This window comes from Manacus candei, unplaced genomic scaffold, assembly GCF_025592945.1.
Source record: "Manacus candei isolate 608988 ecotype Guabito, Panama unplaced genomic scaffold, ASM2559294v1 h1tg000082l, whole genome shotgun sequence".
Taxonomy (NCBI): Eukaryota; Metazoa; Chordata; class Aves; order Passeriformes; family Pipridae; genus Manacus; species Manacus candei.
In genome coordinates, this window is record NW_026138130.1 from 2,158,653 (window position 1) to 2,174,867 (window position 16,215).

The window sequence follows — 16,215 nt, forward strand, 5'->3', positions numbered from 1 at the left end:
AGGTCAGGCTAAGGTTCTCCTGCTCCCATGTTATCACATCACTCCTCTGTTCTAGTCACTCATGAGATGCTCACACTTTAACAGAAGATCAGGAAGCAATTTTAAGGTGACTCTATTGTCCTAACACCTATATGGGTAATGGCCATCAGTCAAAATTTTGGTGAAAGATGGAGTTTTCCAAGTATTATAAGAATAATTCAAATTTCAAAACACTTACTGCAGGATAGGAAAAGTCAAAGGAATAAGAAAAGAGCAAACATTCTGTTTTCCACAGCATGGAAAGCCTTACTTTCTTACATGCCCTCCTTCTGCTACCTCATGAGAGACAAATGCTAACACCACTCTAAAACCCAACCCTCCCACAGAAAAAGAAATCATTACTTGTTAAACTGAGACACTGAAAAAACTTACAGAATCTTGAATTATCTTAGTCAAATTACATAAAAAACCCATTGGGCTTCAAGTAAAATAGTAACAGAAGCTTAATTTCTATTTTATATGTAAATTTTTAAAAATATTTTCTTTACATGCATAGAAAAACATAATTCTTATTGTCTCACTATGCTGTGTGCACGTGCAACCATACAGGTATATAAATAAGTAATAACAGCTTGTACAAACATCTATACCAATGCTTTAGTCTTTGATTCCAGGATTAAACATACTTTTCTAAAAAGGGATTTTGGGGGGATTAATTTTACATTTTCTGTATTTCTTGATGACAGCAATTACTTTTTAGTGCATGAACAGTTGCTACTTACATTAACTTCTGTTATAGCAATATCAACGACGCTACCAACAACAATTAAGGCATCAAAAGTGTTCCATGCATCAGTGAAATAGTGCTGTTAGGACAAGCATTCAGCAGAAAGAGAGCAAGAGAAAAACACAAACAGAAAAAGAGAAGAAAAGGACAGTGTTATAACACAGAAACACTCTAGGCTTCTCTGACGTACCACTATACAATCTAATCTTTCCCTTTCATAGCTCAAAAAAATTGGCAGAAAAAAAAGGCTATTTATTTCCCATATCAACATAATTGACCTATGACTGGTCTGTACTCAAACTTTAGAAACATCAGATCAAAATCTGTGACTTGTCCAGATGATGGAAATAGTGGGGAGACAGAGAAAGAGAAGTAGGGACTGGGGAAAGTAAGCTGGGATATACTCACATCAGCTTCACTGAGAACGACGTCTACTATGCTGCCAATAACGATGAGGGAGTCAAACGTATTCCAGGCATCACTAAAATAGCCCTGAACAGAGCAGGCAGGGTGCAAACGTTTGTGATTACACATGAAATGTCAAATATTTGCATACTTCTGTTTAGTTTTGCATAAACAGAAATTAGTTAAACAAAACCTGTGGTCTAATGAGAAAAAAACAAAACAAAACCAAAACAATATTGCCTACTGAAGGAAAAGCAACATATATGTGCATGTGTGTGTATATATATACTTTATATATATACATGTACAGACACACACACAGACACACACACACACACACTACACATGCATAACACACCATCAGATAAGCACAATGTTGGCAGGCAAGCCATCATCCAAAACTGGGTTTGGACTTCCAGCAAGGCTGAAAAATTCTAACACATATACCCTAATGAGCAAGACAAGATCCCTTTTATAATATTTCTGCAAGACCAAGCCAATTGAAGCCTCCTTAATGTTAAGGATTTTGTGATAGTCCTATCTAAGTGACCGGTAAAAATATTTAAAAGGTCAAAGAACATAATTGGCTAAACATGCACAATTATTTATGTGAAACTGTGCATAAATATTGGAGAACTGACAATCTTCTGTCCATAAACTAGGTTTAATACAGGAACTCATACTACATTTGCAGTCACAGCCTGATTCTGTATCCAGTGAAGTCAGTGCCAGGAACCACAGCAACCTGAACAATTTCTTAATGCTGATAATGCAGCCAGTCCAGTGTCTGAAAATTCATTTTCATAAATTGCTTAATCACCCTTCTGACATTTTATGGCTTTAAATATATATTCCTTATGTGTATGTTCCTGGGACATTGCTGCAAAGGGTTATACAAAGTGCTGTGAGGCAATTAGCTGACTACTGGCATCAAAACTGCATTTTTGAGCAAAAAGGTATTTCAGAAGAAACCTTGAGATGGGTTCCAGGATCAATCTGTCACTGGGAACAAATCAAGGCATATTATGCTCATGAAGACAACTCTATAGAGGCAAGAGGTGTAGGTTTTCTGCAATATGTGGATTTTGCCTAGGTATTACAGAAATCCAGAATTGCAAAAATTACTGAACTTGCCCCTTACTACATTCAGATATATTAATTTATCAGCCAACCATGACTAAGGAATGTGCATTACGTGACCAAAGCTGAAATGGACATTTTGTATACGTACATTCTGCTTTTAAAATTTTAAAAACTTTAAAATTTTAAAATACTAACTTGTCAGCAACTAGTGAAGCTCTAAAATAATAAATTTAGCAAGAAGTTTAAAACTACAAATGTGCTATTTACACATATTATTACACTTTACTATAAGATAATGTTTTAGCTGAGTAGTTTAAGTTAGTACATGGGTTGTTAGCACTGAAAAGCAAAATCAGTTCCAAAATATTTTAGAATTGGACTGATGCTTTTCTCGAGATTTTAAACTGTGAGAATCCTAGTAACTTCACAGTTTAAAAGATAAAAAAGCTAATTTTGTGTGGGAATTTGCTCTTGGAGACTATGAGAGAGCTGTTACAGTAGAGCTTTTATTCTAGGAGAGGAAGCACTGAGCAGAGTCAGGAAAGGCTCATTATGTTTTTAATGCTACTCTCTTCTAGTCCTTTTAAAACACAAATTGCTATAATCATTCCTTTATTTACGGAAGGGGCTGTAAGAGGAAAATAGATCAGAGTAGGATTATCTCCACAGCCCTTGGCACCTCACACTTTGGTTCTTTGGGACTAACCACCAAGTCCACTCTTGGGGTAAAAACAAGTGTTCATGGATTTGACCTCCTGAAAAAACTCCTCTTCTTCTGAGAGCTTCTGCACAATTCCCTGTCACTCCTTCCTGCTTCATGAGAACAAGCCATTCCCAAAGTTTTACTAAACATCATGCTGAACTACCCCAACAGTAATGAAATTTATAATCCTAATGAGATTAGCAGCTGCCAACTCAAGAAAGGAAGCTACTCTCATACCCTTCCTGGTCATTCACATTCCTCATTTCTGAGAATCTTTCTTGACTTTAAAATAGTAATATTTATATATATATATACACACAAAATAAGAGACTATTGGCAAACAGCAAACACATAATCAGCACAATCCTGAGGTGTGCTATCCATCTTCCTCTACAAAAAAGGTCCTCCAAATAAAGGTGAATTTCAGCTATAGAAAAAGTGACTTTACTAGACATGCTACAATATAAAGCACTGAAATAAAAAATTCACATTTTGATTCAATACAGCTAAAACACTTTACAGCTAAAATACTTTATACATTTATTTATTTTATGAAACCTTTTCCATCAGTATAGACAAATATTGTTCAAAGTAATATGTAAAGCAAAAGCATACAAATAAACAAAAAAACTAAGAGAAAATAAAGATGGTTTTGGAAAAGGGAGGAATGGACAAGTCACAGCAAATAAACATCATGCAAATAAGTTGTTTTCACCACTGCAATGACCCAAGATCAATTCACTTACTAGCCATCTTTCCTTTTTTCTTACAAAAATCTGATGTAAAACGACATGGAAAATCATTACAAGTTTAAGCAACACTAGCTATCATGAAGCTGTACAGACAGTATGTGCTGATGTATTATTGTAGATTCCATAGCTGTATTTTGTTTTGTACTGCACTGATCCATGCTAAGTACAGATTTTAGCAAATGTGAAGAACAGTGTGAAGAAAAAGGTCTGCTCTTTTATTATATATTATGAAAAATTTGCTCATTGAGAAATGTTGAAGGACAAAATCACAAATCCTGGGGAATACAGAGGCATAGAGAATGAACACCAAAATATGTTTTGATTCATCTAGCACAGAAATATTTTAGTCCTTTTAGTACTCTCTTGAAAATTTTAGGGCCTCATTCTGCAAAGTACTGTGTGATCCAATCTCCCAGTCAAGTGTGCCAGACACTTCACATCACCTTTAATACCTAACACTTATTCAAATTTTATATATTTTAGAGTTGGAAGGGAGCCTGCAGTGCCTTGGTTTTAAACAACACAATATCATAGTAAGAGTATCAATTATTTATAGTAGCCTGAAGTTTACATGACCAGCAAAACCAAACGATCACAGTTTACATGGGATTTTTGTCAACATATTAAGGGGACACTGTCAAGCAGATGAGATAAAAACTAACAAGTGTTTTATCCTTATTTTTACAGTGAGTAATGGAGTTTTTATATGATGCTTTGAGCATCTCTGAAATAATTTTTTAAATGCACAAAATTAATAAATAAAACTGTTAATTCTGTCAGACTGGTCTAAGAGACCCACCAGTGACACAGACATAGAAGAAACTAATCAGTCTTCCCTCATAGACCCTAAAGCAAAACCTTAAACTGGGATTCAGATTGTTCCTACTATTATTAAATCTTAATATTACTTAAAGCAATTAATTGTTCTTTTAAGCATGTATCTAGTTTAAAATTAAAATTCAAGGCATTCACATTCTGCTTAAGACTGTTAGCTGACTTGTGATTATTAAGGAACTATGTAAGATATGTTAGTAACAGGTGTTTTGTTAAAGGGTATCTGGCAATTTAAAAGGTTACAATCTCCAAAGTATAACCAGCACAACTTTAAAAATATTTAACTCCCTTCCCTTCCTGCTTATTAGTCTCTTCCAAAATTCTGACTAATACCATGGTCTTTTAACCTCGTCCTGCTAATTAACAAGTTTAGAGTGTTCTGCATCTACTGGGGAACAAAATTCAGGACATGAGGATCTTTCACTGGCAGCATCTGCCCTTCAAACTCTCAGGGTTCAGATCCAGGGATCTCTCACAGTAAAATGATCCAATCAGATAGAAAGCATGTTGCAACAGAATTAAAACTCAAATTGTACAAAGTCTTAGAGACCAGTATTAAGACATTGCATTTGATAACAAATAGGAAGCCCACAGTACAAATGGAGCACTGTGATTTATACACTCATGATCAGACCACTGTATTTTGCATTAGCTGCTATTTCTGACTACAGTCACAAGTGCATGGATTCACAATCTTCTTTCAAAGAGCAGATGATAAAATGCAGCAAAGTCTTCTGTGCAAAACAAGGATATAGAACAGGAAATACAGATCAGGAAACACAACCAGCAACTCATGACACTGCGGTCCACATGTCTGAGCTATCTCCTCTGGGGCCTCATATTGTGCTATTTTTAATGTGAAACCCTTAGTATTTAAATAAGATAGCTGACACAAAAAATACAAATAAATTCATTAGAAATGTACAATGGACTGGACAGTGCAGAGCAAGACTACAGGAGAGTGGGTAAGCATTCACCCAGAACTCCACAGTTCACATCTCGACATCAGATCTCAAGTGATGGATAATTTGTTCACTTCTGCAGGCAAACACGAGCTCGCTTTAAATCAAGTAGCTCAGGCTCCATGGTTGAACCCAATACTAAATGCAAGCTGAACAAACGGTTTTGAAAAGCTGAACAGTGGTTATACACCTACTCCACGCTGAGCTCTGGGCAGCTGTGCTGTAAAAGCATGAGAGCTGGTGGGTTAAAGCAAGAACAGGACTGCCCCCAGAGCCCACAGCCACCCAGGGCACTGCTTCACAGCAGGGAGGGGCACGGGTCACAGCCAGCTCCAGATGCAGATATCCTGGTCACTTTAAAAGAAGGGCAATGGAAAATGAAAAGTACCAGCCTCAGATGGTGAGATCAGTAAACTTCAAATGGCACGTCTGGTTTTTTTCAAATTCCATGTGTAGCAAGTGAACACACTCGACTTATTTACATAGATATAAGCCCAGAATAAACATTGATTTTGTTGCACTGAAAAAAAATTTAGTTTAGTTTTTCATCACTAACTTTTGCACTTCATAAAAGCAGTATGAGAACTGAACAAAAGGACTGCATTAGCTGCCACAGGAAAATTTTATCTTTCTTTTCTGTTGGTAATTATAGTTATCAGTTTCTCTTGCAAATCTACTTTTGAAAATGTGTCTGCATCAATCATATTGACAGTGTCCCTTTAAGGCAAGGAATCAACTACTCAGTGTGGGGCCTTCTACCAAATATTGTGTATATATATAACTGAAAATATAAGAATCAAAAAAGGCTATTGAATATGCAAATTATTTACATGTATGTTTGTAATACTTAGTTGTATTTTATAAAGTAAAGAAATAATTTTGCATTTTAGAATAGGAAATATAGCATAACATACAGGTCTTTACTGGAGATTAAATTAGTATAAAGTAATGAATGTAGAACCCAGAACAGGAGATGTGGTAATGCTTGTAACAGGAAATGATTGATCTGATTTAGAAAGGGACATTTTCATTACCTCAGAATAATCCAGATCTCATCAACCACTTTGTGAGATTATTTTCTGATATCTGCATTTCATTTCCTGGTGTTACATTTCTATTATGATTTCACTGATAGATAAATGTGGGAAAATGTTTATTCTTTCTGTTCTTTGAGTAATGCACAGCTAGTGTGAAACATTATATTTAATTCCTGTGGTGATGACCTAATTAAAGCATATCTTAAACTTACCTTGGGTTTGAATGCAATCAGTTTCAAAACCATTTCAACGGTGAACACTCCTGTGAAAACCATATTCATAATGTCCATCGCATCATTAAAGAGTTTAGACTGTCCATAGTGCTGTGAATGAAAAATAAAATACTTACAGAAGTAAAGGCTTAAAAAGTTTAAGTGAAAGAAAGGTAGCATAAGACAGAATTGACAAAAATGCAGCACAGGAACATATTTTCTAGTGAAATTTAGGAAGCACACCTATAAACATGCAAGATTAGCTGAATATCTCTGGTCAAGTATGGAATTGTTTAAATCTATTCTGTTTAGGCACTGAGCAGAACAAAATGGTCATTCCTCAACATCCTAAGGGAATCTTTAGAGAGATGGTTTTCAGAGGAAAACTGCTCCTTCAAGAAAGGAGTATTAGACTCCTTTCTAATTTCTCCAAGCTTTATATGCAAGACTTTAACATTACACAACCTTGTGTCACTTGCTTAGAAAGCTTGAAGTATGTTAGTCACAGGGATACAGTGTAAGCAAGTTTATGGAGAAAAGCAGAATGGTTTTGTGAACTGAATTCAAACCATTCTTTTTCTTATGAAAATCTGAAATACCCAGGGAAAGAAAGAGACAACTAGAACATGTCACAGAAAAGCACAAAAGTGCATTTTTTAAAGTTTCACTTCATAAAAATACAAATTGTAATGAATTAAAGGCATTATACCACCCATATCCTTCCCTGCAATTTATGCCAACTGCTTCAAGAGAGCTTCTGGTTTTCCTACCTGCATAGCCAAGCAAAGGGTGTTCAGCATGATGAGGACAAACATGATGTATTCAAATCCAGTAGAATTCACCACATACCAGAACTTGTACTGGTAAGGGTTTTTTGGAATATATCTACGGAGAGGACGTGCCTTCAAGGCATATTCTACACACTGACGCTGTAAAGCAAACACATCAAAAATTGTCAGACTTTAAACAGGTACCTAACAGGTAATCAACTAATGACCTAACAGCTAATCAACTGGTGGTACAATTATTAAAATAAAACTCTCAAAAACAAACTACTTGATGTAGGGTTTTTTATTATTAAGTGTTAAAAAAGTAATCAAGTAGCTTCCCAAATCTCACTTGGAGTTTACAACTGTATCTAACCATAGACACTACTCACATGCAAAGAATCAAACAATGCTCATGGAAATTCTCAAGTGTTTTGCCTTTTCACAGTGTAGTAGCACACAGTAATATACTATCACCTATATGTCTGTATATGTATAGTACAAAGCATGACTGTTAAGAACATGACTATTAAGTCACCTGTAAGCCATGTTTTCTCTTTACTCCATTTTCAACCACCAATGTGACTGCTCAGCACTAAATCCTCGAGGGTCAGCAAAACAAATACTGGGGAAATGTTATTCCCAGTAGTTCAATTAAACTGCCCAGCAAAATCATGTGACATATGTAGGAACATCATGGATTCATTCTCATAATCTCCATGTAGGCTGGGCCTTCCCCTTGTCCCTCAGGGAATGCTCACAGCACCTGAGTGATGGTGCACAATGAATCCTGGCTAATCCTGGCTAAAGTTTCATGCTTGGCTTTGTTTAAATGAAGTGTGTTACAGTTGGCCAAGAATACCTGACAAGTTGTGACAGGTGACTGAGGAGTTTCTCAGTCAAAGGATTAAACAATAAAAGGGGACAGATTTTGTCATTTTAATCTGAATATCCCACATGGATTTCTAAATAAATGAGTGTGGGGAGTAGAACATTTTGAACTTTGAACACTTTCAGACTATTCAGAACACAAAATCTCTGTTCCAGTTCTTACTGTAAAACCTATCTCTGCCTATGGATAACCTGTCAAGTGCTGTATTCTTCCTAATGTGGCACCAAAAATCAAGACATTAAGAAGATAACAAGCTTAATCGAACACCTTTCACGACAAAAAGAATGATAAGTTGGGTTTATGGAAAGAGAAACATATAATAACCTCAATACCCAGTTGACAGTGAAAAAAATCAAATTAACAAATACTAAGATATGTGTTTGGTGCCCTCTTCTGACCCAAAGCAGAAAGTAAGCTCTTCATGCATAAATAAAAAAAGATATTTTCAAAAGTTAAGAGTTCATTATTTATTTTAACCTGATTTTTGTCCAGTTCGCAGTTCTTGTACTCTTGTTCTCCCTGTTCTTGAAATGTGACAATCACAAAACCAACAAATATGTTCATCATAAAGAAAGCAATAATGATGATATAGATGATGAAAAAAATTGAGATCTCCACTCTGTAGTTGTACACAGGTCCTACGTTCTCGCCATTGGAATCAATGGCTTTGTACAGCAGCCTGAAAAACAAACATAATTTTATGTTCATTATCATTGAAATGAGAAAACAGTAAAATATGAAGACTCAGGGGACAAGTTTCAGAAATGGTCTGCTTTTCCTAGATACTGACAGTGCTTGCAATAATATTGAAACCAGAAGAATCACAGCACACACTGGTATACTATCTTTTCTGAAAGAATCAGGGTAATGACCAGATGGTGGTAGTTTTCAATTATTTCCCCCCATAAAGCTATTCTCTAAGACTCTTCTCACTTAGAGAAATGATGAGAGGCAGTTTGCTCTTCCTGGGTTTCTTTATGCAGTGTACTAGTGCTTGATTTTTGAGCAAAAGTTTTACTCAAAGGCCTTAAATTTCCAAATTATCACTACTTAAAGGGCATCAATGGATAAACATCTAAAATTATTCCTTCCATTAGAGCTGAGGAGTAGCTCATTATAGCAAAAGTAACTGGAAGATTGGTAATCAAACAGTATAAAAAAGTTCACCTTTTCTTACTTTTTCTAAAATACAGGAAAAGTGCACAGATTCAGGATAATAGGTTTTTTACTTCCTCCCTTAATAACTATCTATACCATTACTTAAAACTGCTTTTTTTTGCCAAAAGATGCCTGGTAAATGATAGCAAACTGTTCTGGAAAATGCAACCATCTTAACAATGCTTTGAAAACATGGAGAATCCACTCACGCTGGCCACCCTTCAAAGGTGGATACTGTGAAAAGGGCCATCATAGCAGAAAGAACATTATCAAAGTTGAAATCACTATTTTGCCAGACCCTCTCTTTGACCATTGGATTATCGACATCTCCATCTTTATAAACGATGTAAATCCCTCTGTAGGAAAGAAACTGTCATTAGTGAAATATTAAATTAACCTCAGAGTTACTCAATGCACTATTCAAAACTGCTTCTTTTATTCCCTCCTTATGCTTGTTTTATTTCCTTGCTGACCTGTGTTTTCTGGTGGATTTAAGATGACAATCCCAATTTACACAAACCTAAATGGCCTGACACATGCCTGCTCATATACAATTTAAGTTATTCAGAATATAATGTGTCACATTCTTAGACCAAAGATCTTCTCACCGGCATTCCTCAGGATTCTGTTTTGCCTCATCAGTGCACTTGTAGAATTTTCCCTACATATAAAAACAAAAAGCAATGACAAAATGCAGAATATGCAAAATACACACATTTATACTATGATTAGTTCAGAATTGGGACCACCCAGTTCCAGCAGCAAGTAACTAAGAATTCAACTCAGCTTTGCTATTCTTGATGAAGTGTAAATTCTGAGTGTCTTCTTACCTTGAACAGTTGCACCCCAATACAAGCAAACATGAACTGCAGCAGAGTTGTAACTATCATGATATTACCAATAGTTCTGATAGCCACAAAGACACATTGAACAACATGCTGGAATGAAAGAAAGAAAAAAAATTTAATTCAATTTTTCACAGTATACAAACCATGAAATCTGGGTTTGTACTATTTTTTTTAAATTACTATTTTTGTGTTGTCAGTATTATACCTAATACTGCAATTAGACTTGTTTTCTAGATTTGTTTGTAAAATCTGTTGACATAAACCCATCAACATCAACTGACTAAAACTTACATAAGCACTATGGATAAACAATTAAAATACTGCACTGACATATTGATTCATTAATCAAAATCTGGTCTCAGTGGCAGTTCCTCCACAGAACTGTAACTGTGGGCAGAACCAGGGCTGTTTAAGATCAGATATGTTTAAGAATCAGGAACTGATTTATGTCCTTGCTCTCCGACCTTCAGTAGACAATTTTTCTTGTGCAAGAATTTTTAACCTGAAGCAGAATAGAGAATCAGACCAATAGAAATAGAACTTAAAAGAATAAACACCTTAAGTCCTTTTGCTCTGTTTATTGCCCTTAGAGGCCTCAATACTCTTAAAACTCTGAGGATCTTCACAACTGAGATAGCACTTGATCTAGGAGGAAAAAAAGAGTTATTCTGTTACTTTTAAGGTAACTGATTGTATTACCAAAAACAACAGTGTTCTTGCAAGTTCCTTAAACGTGAAATTAAAAAAAAAAATCTCAAGATATATATGCAAGACTTTTTATTCTTTATTGATCCTTTATGCAAACACTAGACAATAGTACCAATCTCATAAATATCATAAGAATTATTTTTATTTCTGGAGTAACTTCAGAATTAAGAACTCAGAAGCTTGTGTGACACTATAATGGAGCAAAATAGTCCCCAGAGTATTTTTCAATGTTGACAAGCTCTTTTGAAGACACATATAAATCCTGTAAATCAATGAATGCCTTAATTTCGAACTAGGTAGAGATCAAAAGATCTCCAATCAGTTACATTCTCTTTAAGAGGCTAGGACTGCATTTTAAGGCAATAACAGTGGACAGCCTTTTGAAGAACATGCTGGGAAACTGAAAGCTTGTGCAATAGGTGTTCTGGTACCAGCAGGGTTCAAAGTGGGGACCAGTTGCCTGACACCCACCTTTGCCCTTTTCCAAGTCCCAAAGTGTTTTGCAGATGATTTTGAATGAGGAACGACAGCTCAGTGAACCACTAAGCACCTTTACATTCTTTTATTACGTTTACTCTGACCCAAACAAAACAAAGAAATCTCTTCACTACCACTTACAGTCCTGATTAAGGTGTAGGTTCTCCCACTCTTCCAATACTGTCTAGTTACATACCCCTGTAGCTCTATACTGAAAGATCAAGCTCATAAAACTAGATTGCAGATGTGGACATAGCACAAAAGAAGGCATATAAACCTCCTGAAGCTCCAGGTAATACTTGCTATACAATACAGTGCCATAGTGCTCTTCCTTGATCTCTTGTTAAATAGTGGGAAGTAGTAATTTATTTCCAACCCTTATTAGTAGTGAATTATAACACTCTCCATATAAAGCACTACCTCTTGCCAGTCCCAACCCTAAATACTGACACTGCACACCCACACACCTTGAGGGAACAAAAGGAGCTGAAACTCTGATTTCAGTATAAAACCCCAAAGCAAAAAATAAATCATTCACATTATAAGTACAGTACTTACTGAATACCAAATGATACCAGAGAAACACCCACAACCAGCAAATCCAGCAAATTAAAATAATTCCTGCAGAAGGACCCTTTATGAAGGAATGCTCCAAAAGCTGTCATCTAAAAATAGAATTATTACACACTTAGTCTATATTTCAGCTTATTCAAATTCACATTTAGGCTGTTTACAAGACACTTGCCTAGAGTGTGAATGAATACAATACTATCTCATTTTTTAAAAGTAATTGAGATATAAAACAATCCCACTACATACATTAAATCTTTCATTTAAATCACAAAAATTCTGCTCAAGCAACACCAACAAGTATGTTAATTGTTTCTGATGTAAACAAATGTTTTATTTTGTGTAAGAACCAATAAGGCTGAGGTGATTACACTGAATTGATTTGGCCTTTGTTAAAAAAATTACTATCAAAAACCCCATAAAATTGCCATGCTTACTAAACTGTAGGGTCCAGATTCTGCCTCCTAATCATTCATATTACCCTGAGAATTGAAGGAGCTGAAAAAGTACTGCCTATAGGGCCCACAGGGGTTTATGGGGCTTATGTGGCATATGGGTTCTGTGCAGCCCGTGGGGCCGATGGGGCCCAGTAAACACCTGAGAGTCAAATGTGGTACAGAACCAGGACAAGGCTGTCCTAAGGCAGCATTACATGGATATTTACCTTTGACTTATGGGAAACACATTAGGATCATGAGCTGGTGTCTCGGAATAACCTGAAACAACTCATAAACTGTTCTGTATTATGTTTGGACAAGGGTCTCCAAATTTTGCTGTTCTGTGGGGAATATCAAAAGTTGCTGGCCCTGTTGGATTTTTCTTAATATTTTTTTTTCCTGTCCCTAGATGAAAGAAGCACACAAAGTGTATCTTGCAAAGGAACCTGTATGCATCATTAGGAGCCATTGACAGAGGCTCTATTAATTATGGCTGCAGAGAGCGTCTGGGCAGATGTTCTTGGGTATCTCAAAGCTGAATTTGGTTCCTAATCAATGGATTAGACCCTTACCATAACTGCAAGTAAGTACCAGTCAAAAAATGCACAGAGGAATCTAGTTAAGCCATAAGAAGCACAGAATCACCAGCTGAATAGACTATTTCATAGGTCTTTCCATAGTTACAGGTTAAGCCTGAAAGACTGAAACTAAAAACTCATAACAAAAATAAGGATACCTCTGAAAAATACCTAGTAGTCAGCTCAGGCACATGGATTCTAATTTCTTCAGCCTCAGAAAAAAAGAACTGAATACTTATCTACTCATTGTTTTCCACAGGTAAGAAAACTCACTGCCAGCTAGAGAATATCTGACCTTGATTGTGATTTTAAACCCTGTACTTTCTATTCTGTTCTATTTCTCATGATGTAGTAAAAAGATTTTATTTCATTTCCCCTCACAGTGGATTACTACAGCTTTCAAGATTGTTCCACAACATATAACAGAGCAATGGGCAATAGGCATCTCAGTAAATGCATCACTACTTGGTGTGCAGGAATTTGCAGGTCTTGTGCATGACAAACCATCACGGTCAGTAAAATCTATACCTCTGTAAAGGAAACAGGCTTTTTTTTTTAAACCCTCCTCTCCTTATTCTCATGTTGAACCTTCTTTTGTCATGATCAAAATACTAAATGTTCCTCCAAGCTAGAAGAGTAAAAATGCTAAAGCTCTAACCTATGCCATGACATGAGAGGTAACACAGTTATATTATAAAATTTCCATTAAATTCCTAGCTCTTTCACTTACACCTGTACAGAGTAAACTTATAAAAATCAGTGGGAGTTAAACACTGAACTAACCCTGAATATCAGACTTACATCCATCTACAACTACTTATTTACACTGTATGTTATCAGTTAGCAGCACACAGTTTCAGGTAATGACTCCCACAAAAATAAAGTCAATTATTGACCTAAAAGTACAGGTGAAGTATATATCTCCCCACCTTCATACAGAGACTCATACTTCAGTCACCAAAAATCCCAGTGGAAGTATTTGACTAGAACTCCCTATAACAAGTTTAAATGGTGTGGGATTAGCACAGTAGGGCAGGCTAAAAGCACAAGCCCCTAACCTGACCCTTGCTTTGGTGTTTTCACCTTCCCCAAGCACTCCAAACAGGATGGTAAACTGGATTTCAGTGTCATAACAGAATTCTCAAATGCTTTTAAACTGCTGTTGCAACTCTTCTGTTATTCATATCCTTATTCATATACTCAACACCATGTAATGTGGAAATCCTCGTGTCTGCAGAGCAGTGAGAGCACAGGGAGACCCCCCCCACATGCTGAGAGTTACTGTTTTAGTGCTCGGTTTTGGACATTTACAAGTTTCTCCACTGCAGCTGATAACACCGCCTCTGGTTATCTTAATTTCAGTTTCATATACTTTTTGCCTGGAAATCATGGAATACTACTGTTACAGCAGCTCTAGCCTTGAATTTTCTCCTTGCGGAACACACGCAGCTTCTGTATGACTTGGATACTGTGAGAAGCACAGCGCAAAACCCAGCCCAGAGGACATGGAGGGCTCCAGCCATAAGCAAGCAAAGCCAGTGTCTGAGACATGTTAGTAAAGCAGGCACTGTCTGTGTATGTGTGTCATGGCCTGGCTGTCCATTACGTTTTTATGGTACAATTTATTTTCCTTTACGTAAGAATGTACTGCGGGCAGAGCTCCCTGGAGAAAGTGGAGTCAGAAGCATCAACATGTTTGGCTATGATGTGGCTTCTTGTTTCCTTGTAATGTTTTGCAGTGCCAGATTTCAGCAGCCCAAGCTCTAGAGCTTCCTGCTTCCCTTGGATAACTCTTAAGTTGCTTCATGCCAAAGTCTTTTGCAGTTAGCAGGAACGTTGTTTTTCTTAACACATCCAGTTATGCCTCATTATGCCACGCTTTTTAATTCTTCTGTCTCCTAGGGAAACACAAACAGAACTGCAGGAGCTGGAGAACTTGCTGCTCAGAGCTTGTGGAAGTTTACTGACTCTCTTCTGCCACAAAAATAGTGGTAATTTATTTTTTTACGGCTTCTCAAATTCAGAGTCAAGAAAAAGTCCGATCTAAATCTACAGCTTTTTTCAGCTCTTCGTCCTCTCCTTTAGTTTGGCCTCTCTCTAGCAGCAAAAAAACTGGGTATTTACTTTAGCATGCTACAAAAGTTATAAGAATAATCAATTCTATAGCAAGCTCCTCACTGCTGAAAATGAGAAATAAGGGGATAAACATAACTCTGGGAGAGAATTCACAAGCATAAAAATAGTCTATTACAGTACAGTTTATCTTGTAAACAGCCCAAATATTGCATCAATTAGTATTAATCAAATTGCATTGTGAAGAGTATGCACAGCAATATGAGCAAAAGCTGGGAGAAGAGATTTTGTTAAGCTTAATCCTCAACTGGAAATGCAAAGTTTATGTACAGATTCTTAGTGTGCCAGCAATTTTTAAGTGTGCGAATCAGGGTTACTCAAACAAAACCTCACAGTGAATAAGCACAGCATGAAATGTTTACAAATCATGAGTAAATCTCTGAGAGGATATTTTGCCAATTTCCAACAAAAAAATTTAATTCCTCGTTCAGCATTTTGTTACATTGTGAATGCAGTCCTCAGTTCAATGGCTTCTTTGCCAGAGTAAGTCTCGTACATTGAAAATGTGAGTAACCCCAATGGATATTCTTAACAATCAGTACACAAACTATACATTAAAATGCCAATTTTTGGCTCATGCATGGGTAATACATTTAAGCAAGCATATTTATGCCTGTCTGTGTATTTAAATGTATGCCCAAGATAAATGCAAAGTATCTTAGTGTGTAGATAGATAAATGCAAGATATCTTGCAAGTCCTATTGCAAGAAAATAGTTATCTACTATTTTAGCTCTGTGGATATAGTTCAGCAAAAGAAATGAGAAATTACATGCTCCCTCCTTATAAGACTGATTATCTCTTTTTGGAAATGCCAGAGCAAGGAGAAGGAAAAGCTCATGCGCAGTGAATTATTTTTCCCTTTTCTGACAACTGTAAGTTTAAAAAGGGTAAA

At 36.2% G+C, this 16,215-nt stretch overlaps 1 protein-coding gene across 10 annotated transcripts in view; it reads right to left on the bottom strand.

Annotated features, from left to right (window-relative positions):
- CACNA1D (calcium voltage-gated channel subunit alpha1 D) overlaps positions 1-16,215 on the bottom strand; it is a 170,022-nt gene that overhangs the window by 41,636 nt on the left and 112,171 nt on the right. For 5 of the 10 annotated variants that reach the window (XM_051811506.1, XM_051811508.1, XM_051811507.1 and 2 more), the window contains 10 exons: positions 12,163-12,269; positions 10,977-11,064; positions 10,402-10,509; positions 10,180-10,232; positions 9,781-9,927; positions 8,891-9,092; positions 7,525-7,683; positions 6,755-6,865; positions 1,175-1,258; positions 762-845 (listed from right to left, as the gene is read on the bottom strand). In XM_051811506.1, the coding sequence (XP_051667466.1) occupies positions 762-845; positions 1,175-1,258; positions 6,755-6,865; positions 7,525-7,683; positions 8,891-9,092; positions 9,781-9,927; positions 10,180-10,232; positions 10,402-10,509; positions 10,977-11,064; positions 12,163-12,269 (1,143 nt within the window). The remainder of the gene's footprint in view (positions 1-761; positions 846-1,174; positions 1,259-6,754; positions 6,866-7,524; positions 7,684-8,890; positions 9,093-9,780; positions 9,928-10,179; positions 10,233-10,401; positions 10,510-10,976; positions 11,065-12,162; positions 12,270-16,215) is intronic. The other 5 variants (XM_051811511.1, XM_051811510.1, XM_051811513.1 and 2 more) reach the window with 3 other exon arrangements.